Source organism: Triticum aestivum, chromosome 2B (assembly GCF_018294505.1).
Source record: "Triticum aestivum cultivar Chinese Spring chromosome 2B, IWGSC CS RefSeq v2.1, whole genome shotgun sequence".
NCBI lineage: Eukaryota > Viridiplantae > Streptophyta > Magnoliopsida > Poales > Poaceae > Triticum > Triticum aestivum.
In genome coordinates, this window is record NC_057798.1 from 660,410,495 (window position 1) to 660,421,425 (window position 10,931).

At 47.0% G+C, this 10,931-nt stretch overlaps 2 protein-coding genes across 2 annotated transcripts; one reads left to right on the forward strand and one right to left on the reverse strand.

Annotated features, from left to right (window-relative positions):
• Window positions 1-1,562: 1,562 nt before the first annotated feature.
• On the reverse strand, window positions 1,563-5,615 carry LOC123039373 (uncharacterized protein DKFZp434B061). The gene is made up of 3 exons (XM_044462570.1): window positions 5,477-5,615; window positions 5,193-5,341; window positions 1,563-3,656 (listed from the first exon to the last, which is right to left on the reverse strand). The coding sequence occupies exon 3, from the start codon at window positions 3,474-3,476 to the stop codon at window positions 1,563-1,565; it is 1,914 nt and encodes a 637-aa protein (XP_044318505.1). The 5' UTR covers window positions 3,477-3,656; window positions 5,193-5,341; window positions 5,477-5,615.
• A 446-nt stretch (window positions 5,616-6,061) lies between these two features.
• LOC123041940 (uncharacterized) lies at window positions 6,062-7,288 on the forward strand. The gene is made up of 4 exons (XM_044464489.1): window positions 6,062-6,320; window positions 6,420-6,543; window positions 6,670-6,742; window positions 6,840-7,288. The coding sequence occupies exons 1-4, from the start codon at window positions 6,281-6,283 to the stop codon at window positions 7,101-7,103; spliced, it is 501 nt and encodes a 166-aa protein (XP_044320424.1). The 5' UTR covers window positions 6,062-6,280; the 3' UTR covers window positions 7,104-7,288.
• Window positions 7,289-10,931: the final 3,643 nt, after the last annotated feature.

The window sequence follows — 10,931 nt, forward strand, 5'->3', positions numbered from 1 at the left end:
CTAACAATTTTGAAAAGAATATTCTTTTTTTATTTATTCTTTCATGTTTCTTTTGTTGCTTTTTCTTTCAAATTTCGTTTTCTTTTTGTCATTTCCAAATATTTGTTTATATGTTCGTGGGTTTTTTTTTCTAAAAATGACCGTGTTTCCAAAAATTGTTAATTTTTTTCAAACAATTCAGGGATTTAAAAAAGTTTCATGTTTACAAAAACTGTTCTAGTTTTCAAAAATTGTTCACAAATTTGAAAAAACCTACTTTCAATTTTATTCGAGGGACTTTCAAAAAGAATTTGCGTGTTTCCAAATTTGTTCATATTTTTTAAATTTTGTTTATAGTTTAAAAAATGATCCAGTTTTTTTAAAGCATATATCCAAAACCATGTTCGTATTTTTTCGAAATGTTTGTGTTTATTCAAAATTTGTTCACAAAGATTGAACAGTGTACGCATTTAATTAAACATATTTTTTTTAAAAAACTATTTTTTAAAACTTGAACAAAAAATGCCGTGTTTTTGAATTTCACTCCCAAATTTCAGAACATGTTCGTGTTTCACAAAATTGTTCAGATGTACCAATTTTTTCAGCAGATTTAAAAAATGTTCATGTTTGCAAAGTGCATTCATGTTTTTTAATCTTTGTTCATAAATTAAAAAATGTTCAAATTTTGCAAAAATGTTCTTGTTAAAATTTATTTATAAACACCCAAAATGTTCATGTTTTCATAAGAACTTAATTTTGAAAAATTGTTAGCAAATTTATAAAAAATGTCACATTTTGTTTATGAGTTTCAAAAAACTTTCCTGTTTTAAAAATTGCTAGTGTTTTAAAAAATTATTCACATTTCAAATTTTTGTTCAGAATCACCACCTTGTTCACACATTGAAAAATAATTCACTGTTTTCAGAAAATTTGAGTTTTCTAAAAAGAATTCGCAGATTTGATAGATTGTTGAGTTTCAAAAATATTTCACTTTTGAAAAACTGTTTCAGTTCGAAACTTTAAATGTCTCAGATTGGCCGCTAGCTTTTAGTTATTATAGTTTCGCGTAGATAAGAGCCAACGTTCGGTCCATTGGCTAGCGACACTCACACATGTACGTGAGAACCTGTGTTAGGAGATCCCAACTTTTTGTGCTTCAGTTTATTTTTTAACAGAAACTTGTCATGTACTCCTCCGTTTCTAAATATAAGTCTTTGTAGAGATTTCACTAAGGACTACATACGAAGTATAATAAGTGAACCCATACTCTAAAGTATGTCTATATACATCCGTATGTAGTCTATAGTGGAATCTCTAAAAAGACTTATATTTAGAAACGGAGGGAGTATGACTGAAATTTGCCATGGAATTGCTATCGACAGGACCGGAGTTTCACGCATATAATATGTGACACTTATCATTTGGGTTCTCAAATTTTATTGTGTACCCTCGATGCAACAACAAATTAATTGTGAGAACATACAGCACAGCAGGTCAACATCTCAACCAAAGCAAGCAAACAAATTGAACACAAGTTGTAGTACACGCTGCACAAGAGTGCTTGCAGATCCAGGCGCATAAAACTACGGTGCTTTCCCTTGTCCTAAACGACGAGGAGGCCTGCCCTTACCCTGTGCCCGGGCGTGCTGTTGCCTCAGCAGTTGCCACCAGTGCATCTTATTGACCTGCATCCTGCTCTGGGTACCCGCGCGCGCCGTCGGAGCTCGCGCTGGTGCCTTCCGCGTTCCCAACTTGTGCTTCACCAGCGCGCCGAACAGCGAGTGCGTTTGCCCCCCGCCGCGCTTCTTCGCCGGCGAAGGCACCGGCACCACCGTCCGGCTCGTGGTCTTTTTCTTTTCGTCCTGGTTTTTCTTTGCGTCGTTGTTTTTCTTTGCGTCGTGGATTTTCTTTGCGTCGTGGGTTTTCTTTGCGGCGTGGCCAATGCTGCGGTGGAACATGCCGCCGAGGCCACCGAGGTAGCTCCACGGCGACTTGCTGTTGTTGCCGCGGCGATCGCGTCTGGACACGGGGCTGCCGGAGCGCTCGCCACCGATGTGGTGGTGGTGGTGATGGTCGTGGCGGTGGTGGAACACCAGCGCGAGCTTCTCCTTGAACATTCGTAGCCGCCCTTCCCTTCTCTCCTGCCTTTCCCGGCGCCGGCGACTTCTTGACGCGCTCGACGCCTCCTTGAATCCGTGCTCCGGCAGCGCACTGCCTCGCCGCGGCGCTGACACCGACGAGGAGCAGGAAGAAGCTGAAGGGGCCGATGTTGATGTTGGCGCCGTGGGGCTGGTGGAGGGAGACGGGCTAGCGGCAGCTGACGAGCTGCTGCTGTACGTGCTGCCGGAGGTGATTGGGTCCAGCGCTCGCCGCGGCCGGCGGCTTGACCAGCCCATACTGGTGCTGCCACCGACGGCACCTTCTTTCCTCTGTCGCCGCCGAAGGCTCCGTTCTCCTGTTTCTTCAGATTCGTGTACGCGGCGCTCTGTGAGTTCCCGGGTCGGCCTGATGCGGCTGCTTATCGTGACCGCCTCGCCGCTGCTCGACGACGACTGCCTCGGCGTGGCCGCGCCGCGTCCGGCCCGCTCGGAGCCGCGGCATGACCTCACGCCCATGGATAACCCAGACTCCAGCCTCCTGCTGTAACGACGCGTCGAGGAGCCATACGCTCCCACTCCTCGCACCGTGGCGCGACCATGCGACGACGGGGCGCGGGACACGGAGCGGCGCCTGCTGCTCCGCTCTGGCGAGGACGACGACGGCGGCGACGACGAATGATCACCACGTCCAGAGCTCCCGCGCAGCCTGCTATGCCTGTCGCTACGGTCGGCGCGCGGAGCGCGACCTCTTGACACACCGCGCCGTGGCTCGGCGACCCCGGACGAACGGTTGGAGGCAACCCGGGAAATGTGCTGCTCCGGAGTGCTCGGACGGAGCCGTGGCTCGGCGACCCTGGACGAACGGTTGGAGGCGAGGCGGGAAAGGCGCTGCTCCGGAGTACTCGGACGGAGCCGTGGTTCGGCGACCCTGGACGAGCGGTTGGAGGCGACGCGGGAAAGGAGCTGCTCCGGAGTGCTCCGACGGAGCCGTGGCTCGGCGACCCTGGACGAACGGTAGGAGGCGACGCGGGGAAGGCGCTGCTCCGGAGTGCTCGGATGGAGCCGTGGCTCGGCGACCCTGGATGAGCGGTTGGAGGCGAGGCGGGAAAGGCGCGGCTCCGGAGTCCTCTGATGGAGCTGCGGCATCGCGGTTCTTGACGAGCGGCCGGAGTCGACGCGAGCAAGGAGAGGACCGTCCCTCTCGCGGCGGCGATGGTCGTCGTACACGCTGCGGGCGTCCCGGCTTCTCACCGAGACCTGCGGCTTCAGCCTCCGGGACATCTGGCTGGCGCAGAGGCTGGGGCTGGGCGACGCGATCGGCTTCAGTTGATGCTCGGCTTTGCCGCTTGTCCGGCGGCCTGGTTGGATCGAGAGCTTCCTCTCAAGAGCAGCAGACATCAGGGGGCCTGACAGCAACTGCAAGCGTACAGACGAGCGATCGTTCTGCTTATCAGCATTTGCTCGAGAAGGCAATAATAATTACTGCAAATGTATTATTACCTTTGCCTGTCTTAGGAGAGTCTGCTGAGTAGCGTTGTCTAGCATCTTCATTAACATATCTCTTGATGCCTCGTTCAACTGCATCAATGTTGAGTTTAAATTAGAGTTGCAACTGAAAATGTAAACGAAACTAAGATGCCTGAAGTTTTCTGTATATTGGCAATTACTATCATGTAAGTTTCGAAGAAATGGTTATCTACCGTGGGCGGCATTTCATCTACTGTCCGGTGTGTTGGATATTTTGTGCAACTTTGGTAATATACGAAGAAGCATTACGATATACTCTAAAATAAAGGGAAATCCCATGGAACTTGATCAAAATATGACGAAACTTCAGCTCTGGTCGAGGTTGTCGCTCGGCCCTCGGGATCAAAGAGTGGGGAACCTCTTGCTGGTTTTCTGGAATTCGACATATGAGGTGTTTTCGCTCCGTCGAACGAGATCGATTCATCTCAACCTTAAAGGCAGAGATCGGTGATTCTTGGTTCTTTTACCCCCACCCAGAAACAATTTTCCGCTAGACGACTCCTAGGGGTGACAAAGGCCCTGACTCTGTCCAAACAGTATAGTACTATCGGCCCTAGCAGGCAGTATAAACCTTATACAAGCTCGATCGGAAGACAGGGAGGATCTGACAGAAGTACAAAATTTCACTCTTCAACGGTGTAACATTATGATACACTATGAAACAAGCAAACAACCCAATGAAACATTATGTAATACTCAGAAACAAGGCAAGCATCGACATAACTAAAAAACGTGGGACGCTCCAAGATAGGACAAGGGGTAGAAAAAACAGTCCCGTTTATTTCTTGAGAGTGTATATTTCTAAGTTTTGTGAGAAATTCTTATTTCTAATCCGACAATATCAAATGTTTTTTTTATTATTCTTTTAAATTGGATGGGCATACATTTTGAAAATCATGTCGAACTTTACAAATAAGCAACTGGATAGTTGCTTATTTCTACACTTAAAACTAGCACACGACAATGGTAAACCTCACAATGTGCATTTTGGTAACATTTTGCCTTAGAAATAACAAACCACTCATTTCTTTTGAAACAAAGGCAACAGCTCATTTTTCCGCCTTTGACGTGGAAAGTTGTTCCTCATGCAAAAAATATATAAAAAAATCGCACTAATATGGAATAGAATCGCCATTTTCTGTTATGTTATGTTATGTTCTTCCTAATCTTTGGTAGCCAAACACGTCTGAGGGCAATACAAAAATCTTATTTCTCAATTTGTTCATGTGCCGATTGAAAAAAAATGTCAAAATAATTGTAATAATTTATTGCAAAACAATATAGTATCATCTCAGTGGACTGAGAATATCTTATTTCCCAGTCTACTTTACAAGCTTGTTCATATGAATCTAAGAAAACATTCAGTTTATCCAGTGGGAAAAAACAGCATTTGCTATTGAAATTCAAAACCAATATGGTGTGCGATTGAGCGTTAAGAGAGTCACGAACTCACGATCGATCAACCGAGAGTTAGCAAATCCAGAAATTTAAAATGCACGCATCGACGGATGCAGTTGAAGAAGAGTTGTCGAAAGAAGCAATGGTTTAGGCAGTAAAACATGCTGATTGATGTTCGAGCAATCTTACATTTTCATTTGACTGGGGGCCCCTGTGAAGCAGGCCGTAGAGCCCCTTGAGCGCCTGCAGATCCGCCAGAACCTGCTCCATCCCCGTCTCATTCTCATCCGGCGCCGGCGCTTCAGTAGAAACGTCACATGAATAGTAAGAACACAGATCTTCCCGCCAAAAAAGAAAAAGAAAAAAGAAAAAGTAAGAACACAGATCGTGATGAACCGCGCGCCTCCATGCATCGGATGGAGAAGCTTTCTCTATTTTTCCTACCAAAACGGAGACGGAGAGCAGGAGCGAACCAGGTTCACGGGAGGACGACGAGATCGACGTCGCTTGCTCCATCTTCTTCGATGGTGTCGAGCGAATTTAGCAGTTCTCCGGTGGCAAGAGAGAAGAGGCGGTTCCAGAATTGCAGTGCTCGTGTGGGGAAGAGACGACTGGCGAGGGTGTTGCGTGGCGCGAGAACCCGCTGGAGAGTTACCTGCCTTAATGGGCTAGAAAGGAGTGGTAGGGTGGCCCGTTCCCATGCGGCCCAGTATATCGAATGCCGTTACCACTCTGCTGGAAAAAAAAAACTGGAAACCATCCAAAGAAACTGGCAACTCAAAAAAAAAAACTAACTTAATTTTCGAAAGAATGGTAACTAACCTACTGTGTGAGCGTGATTCTTCCACGGGAACGGTCCAAAGTTGATAAGGATTACTATTACTTTTGCTCAAAAGAGAGTCATTAGGATTTCTTTAGGCAAAGGTTGAGGTTTGCGTCGCGGTGTCCGTACTAGCCTTGGTGCTTGGATTTGGTGTTCACGCGAGGAAAAAGGTAGGAATCGAGAATTCTTTATGTTGCCGGAGGAGCAAGGCAACGCAAGGGAAGGAAGGACTGCCGGCCCACAAATGCTCAGTCAGTAACCAATACGCAGCCTGGTCTGCTAGCTGATTCTGACCTGACCTTCCCTGCAAGCCACTGCCGATCTACAGCCCAATCAGCAGCAGCATAAATATGCTGCCTGCCATAGCCTCCTAGCAATTCTCTTCTCTTATCTACTTGTAGTACGCGTTCTTTCCCCTCCACCGCGGCCAGAGACAGAGGAGGAGCATCGATCCATGGCGCGCTTCTTCGGCCGCCTGTGGGACAGAGCTCAAGGTAACTAATCTTGTAAATTTCTTTCTATTTTCTTGATCCATTCGTGCGGTGCAGGCTTCGAGAGACATGCACAGGGTGTAACGTGTTGGTTGGTCGTAGGCAAGCTGGATGTTGTGAGGATATGTGAGAAGGTGTTCGACGAACTGGCCGTCCTCAACGCCGAGAAGAACGCCAAGCTCCTGGACGTCAAAAATCTCCACGTCGCCACCCTCATGGTTTACAAGTGAGACGGATATATCCCGTTCGTGTTTTAGTATCGATATCGATCTCTTTCGCCTCATGCATCCTATCCTCTCGTTTCCTACTAATGAACTTTGATCTGATCCGTCTCGTTGGGCATCTCATCCAGCTCCATCAACAAGCAGCTGGTGGGGCCTCACAAGGACCCTCCATGCATGCAGGTCGTCAAGGAGAAAGCGGAGGTCTCTGCTCTCTTCCTATTTCTGAAATTTCTACTGTATATCCATGGCCTTCTGCTCAGCTATGGGAATGATTTGGTTTTATATATATCGACTGCAGGGCTTCCGCGACAAGGGGATAACGCAGCAGGAGTTCCGGGAGCTGATCATGGAGTGGGTGAGGATGGACCTCCGCCTCGTCCTCGCCAACAAGGCCGTGGTGGCCGTCCTGGCGGCGCCGCTGCTCGCCGTCACGGCCAAGAAAGCCGGCAGGCAGGTGCCGAGGATGAGGGACGCGGTTGACAAGGTGCCCACGCCGCTGCTCTTCGTCGTCTTCTCCGCCGGGCTCATGCTCCTGCAGGACATCCGGGCAGGCAAGCAGTGAACACCTTAATTGGTCGCCGCTTTGCTTTTCTGATGTAAAGACAGGCAATGCGTGATGTGCTTAAGATGTTCACCTTTGTTGGAAATGTGTATCATCGCAGGCACCTCGGTGTGAAAATTTGTAGCCAAACAAAGTGGTAAAGGGCTGTACGTATTGGCATTCGATCTTAATATGGTTATTATTTCTCGGCGGCTCCACAACTGAATTTGTAGAATTTCAGTGTTCCTGCATTGGAAGAGCGGGTGCATAGTACTCCTACTACTTAATACTCCCTTTGTCTCTTTTCACTCCGTGTTGGAAGTCAAACTAAACACTATATGAACAATAATTTATATGAAAATACATCAACATCTGCAATACTAAAGTAATAAAATATGAACATTAATTTTCACAGTGCATCAATACTGATTTTGTATTGTAAATGTTAATATTTGTCTCATAAAACTGGTCAAACTTTACGAAGTCGGACAAATGGTATATGCAGAGTAAAAAAAACGAAGGGGGTAACTAGTTAATATAGACCCTACATCTTGATGCAGGAATTTATAGTAATAAATTTATAAACACTATAAGTAAAATATATGAGTGTAAAGCTCGTTCACATTCTTGTCATATACGAACGAAAGTAGGCTTAGCCACAAATGGAGGCTGATTGCACGTTATATTGCATCGTGACCTTCTCGCCTTGGAAGAATGATTTGTTTCTAAAAAGAAAAAATAAATTGATGATGTGCGGAGCTTGCATGTGCAAGAAAAATAATATATGAAAGAAAAATATATGAATTTCGGAAAAAAAATTCCCTTGAGAAAATATATGAAAGAAGTACAAGTACTTGATGATGTGGATGCGTAGACGACATGCGAGCTGAGATGTGTGCATTTTGAGAGAAATATAATTCATGGGATCAACTATTTATGTGTACATCATAGTATTACATTACAAAGTATGAAGGTTCATATGATTGTGACGGCAGCTTAGACAGTGTGATTTGCGAACAATTGTAGCATACTTACACTTAGAATATGCCCCAACATAACTCCCATTTGTGCGGTTCAACATAATCACAAACCACAACCACAACCATTCAAGCCATTATACATTGGTTACGAGGATCATCAATTAATAAAAAAAAAGTAATGCATTTTGTTTGACCATTTAACAAATTATACAAGGATTCAAAAGAAGCTGCACGCAATGGGCATTACCAACTTCATTTCTTAAGAGCATTCTACTCTGTTTTCATGTTATCTTTTTCATAACAATAGGATAAGTTGAAGTGATATAAAAATAATGATGCATAAAGTTTGATTGCTTCCCCTATTCTATCCCATTGCCAACTTCATTTCTTAATGGCACAACTGATCAGTCGTCTAGGAGCACATTGACTTTTAAAAAGGTAAAATAAACTTGTCCCATGTGGCATGTGTTCTAAGGCACAATGGACTTTTTATTCGATTTACTTCCATGAAGTGTTCTCCACTTGTTTCTGTTTATATGTTTGCAAGCGAAGCGAGAAAGTTTCTTGGCAGGTGATCATGTACGTGGTAACTTCTGACCATACAAAAATACCAATATGACCCGTTTTATGTTACCTTGTTTCCGAGTCCTCGTTATTCATGTGCTCGCTTCACCAACTCTTCAACTTTCACACACCACCACCTTAGTCTCTCTCGGCTCCTCCATGCCTCCACCTCCATCCACACGACGACGAGGGTGGCAGACTCGGATCTTAGGTGCCGCACGTGAGGGAGGTCATCATGGATCTCGTGGGCACAAGTTACATAGTAGCCATAGTGGATCTCATGGTCACTAGTGACACCACCTCCACTAGAATATTGCGGAGTTGAAAATTGGCATGATCTGTTTGTACAGAAGAATGATTGGTGCAAGAGACGGGAACAAGGGAGCCGTTGCCTATGGTGATGGAAGAATAAGCGGAAGGAAAACAAGCTGATCGAATATCCATATTTGAAGACATATGCAAGGATGCACCGGAATCGAAAATCCAATCCGTACCTTGGTTACTGAGTGTAAAGTTGTTCATGGCGGCGATGAAGGCAGCTTCATCCCGGGCTGGCTGTGGTGGAGTAGCTGGCGGTCCGGGCGCAGGCGCGTGCGTGTACGGCATGGGTGAAACAGGGCCGTAGGCATAGGCCGCATAGGGTACCGGCAGGTAGCCGTAAGGTGATCCTTGGACGCCTGGCGATGAAGAGGTCGTGGCAGTGTAGACATGAGGCGGTGGCCGCGGACCAAGGAAGTCGGGAGCACCGTAGCAGGGCGATGGCACGGGCTCCAGTTGTCGGCGTATGCGGGAGGAGCGCCGTATGGAGATGGTGCAAACCAGGGCATGTGCCATGCCTAAACTAGATCAGTCCAGGGGTCTTGCTGAGGGTGCAAAGACATGGGAGGAGCGGCCGATGGAGGAGGCGCCGGTGGTGGAGCAGCAGGTCGAGGCTGCGGCGGCCGGTAGACGGGGTTTTTGCCCCGATAGTTAGGGCTCGGGCGCGAGCCTGGAGGAGCCGAGGATGAAGGTGTCGATGGAGCAGGCAATGGAGGCGGCGCATATGGTGCAGAGGGTCGGGCGGCGTGAAACACCTGGGGAGGACGCGTCGCCTTGCGCACCTGGTTTTGTGCCTCGAGCTGCAAGATGGAGCGGACCTCCGCGAAGGAGGGGTAGGGTCGCAGCATAGGGATGAAGGCGACCTGCTTCTCAAACTGTTCCCCGAGGCCAACGAGGAGAGCGCTGATGAGGGTCCGATCGTCAACGTGATCACCGAGCTCACGGAGTTCGTCGCCAATTGCCTTGATGCGTTGGCAATAGACGGTGACTGAAGAGTCGCCTTGGATGCTGGTGCAGATGTAACACCCACGATGCGGCTATATCTCCCACGTGTCGAAGCACGACTTAGAGGCATAACCGCATAGTAGTTTTGTCGCAAGAAGGGTCATCTTCACACAATCCCATGTAATGAACAAGAATGGGATAAAGAGAGTTGGCTTACAATCGCCACTTCACACAATACATAATTTAAGATCATACATCATTCAAATACACTCATAGACCGGCTATGGTCAAGTTCAAATGAAAAGAAAACAACCCCAAATGCTAGATCCCCGATCGTCCCGACTGGGCTCCTCTACTGATCATCTGGAAACGATACATAATAATGACCAAGGGCCTCATCAAATTCCCACTTCAACTCAGTTGCGCATCTGCGCCAGTATCCTCGGCACCTGCATCTGTTTTGGTAGAATCTGTAAGTCACGAGGACTCAGCAATCTCACACCCGCGAGATCAAGACTATTTAAGCTCATAGGTAGGTAAGGGGTAATATGGTGGAGCTGCAGCAAGCACTAAGCATATATGGTGGCTAACATACGCAAGTGAGAGCGAGAAGAGAAGCAACGCATCGGTCGAGAAACTAGAAGTGATCAAGAAGTGATCCTGAAACTACTTACGTCAATCATAACACAAACCGTGTTCACTTCCCGGACTCCGCCGAGAAGAGACCATCACGGCTACACACACAGTTGATGCATTTTAAAGAGGTCAAGTGTCAAGTTATCTACAACCGGACATTAACAAATTCCCATCTGCCTCATAACCGCGGGCACGGCTTTCGAAAGATTGTATACCCTGCAGGGGTGTCCCAACTCAGCCCATCACAAGCTCTCACGGTCAACGAAGGAATAGACCTTCTCCCGGGAAGACCCGATCAGTCTCGGAATCCCGGTTCGCAAAACATTTCGACAATGGTAAAACAAGACCAGCAAAGCCGCCCGATGTGCCGACAAATCCCGATAGGAGCTGCACATATCTCATTCTC

Excerpts from the sequence above, each read along its gene's own strand:
- LOC123041940 (XM_044464489.1), top strand. The coding sequence starts at position 6,281 with ATGGCGCGCTTCTTCGGCCGCCTGTGGGACAGAGCTCAAG. Across the intron at positions 6,544-6,669 it reads GCCACCCTCATGGTTTACAA|CTCCATCAACAAGCAGCTGG; the intron begins GTGAGACGGATA and ends CATCTCATCCAG. Across the intron at positions 6,743-6,839 it reads TCGTCAAGGAGAAAGCGGAG|GGCTTCCGCGACAAGGGGAT; the intron begins GTCTCTGCTCTC and ends TATCGACTGCAG.
- LOC123039373 (XM_044462570.1), bottom strand. The coding sequence starts at position 3,476 with ATGTCTGCTGCTCTTGAGAGGAAGCTCTCGATCCAACCAGGCCGCCGG.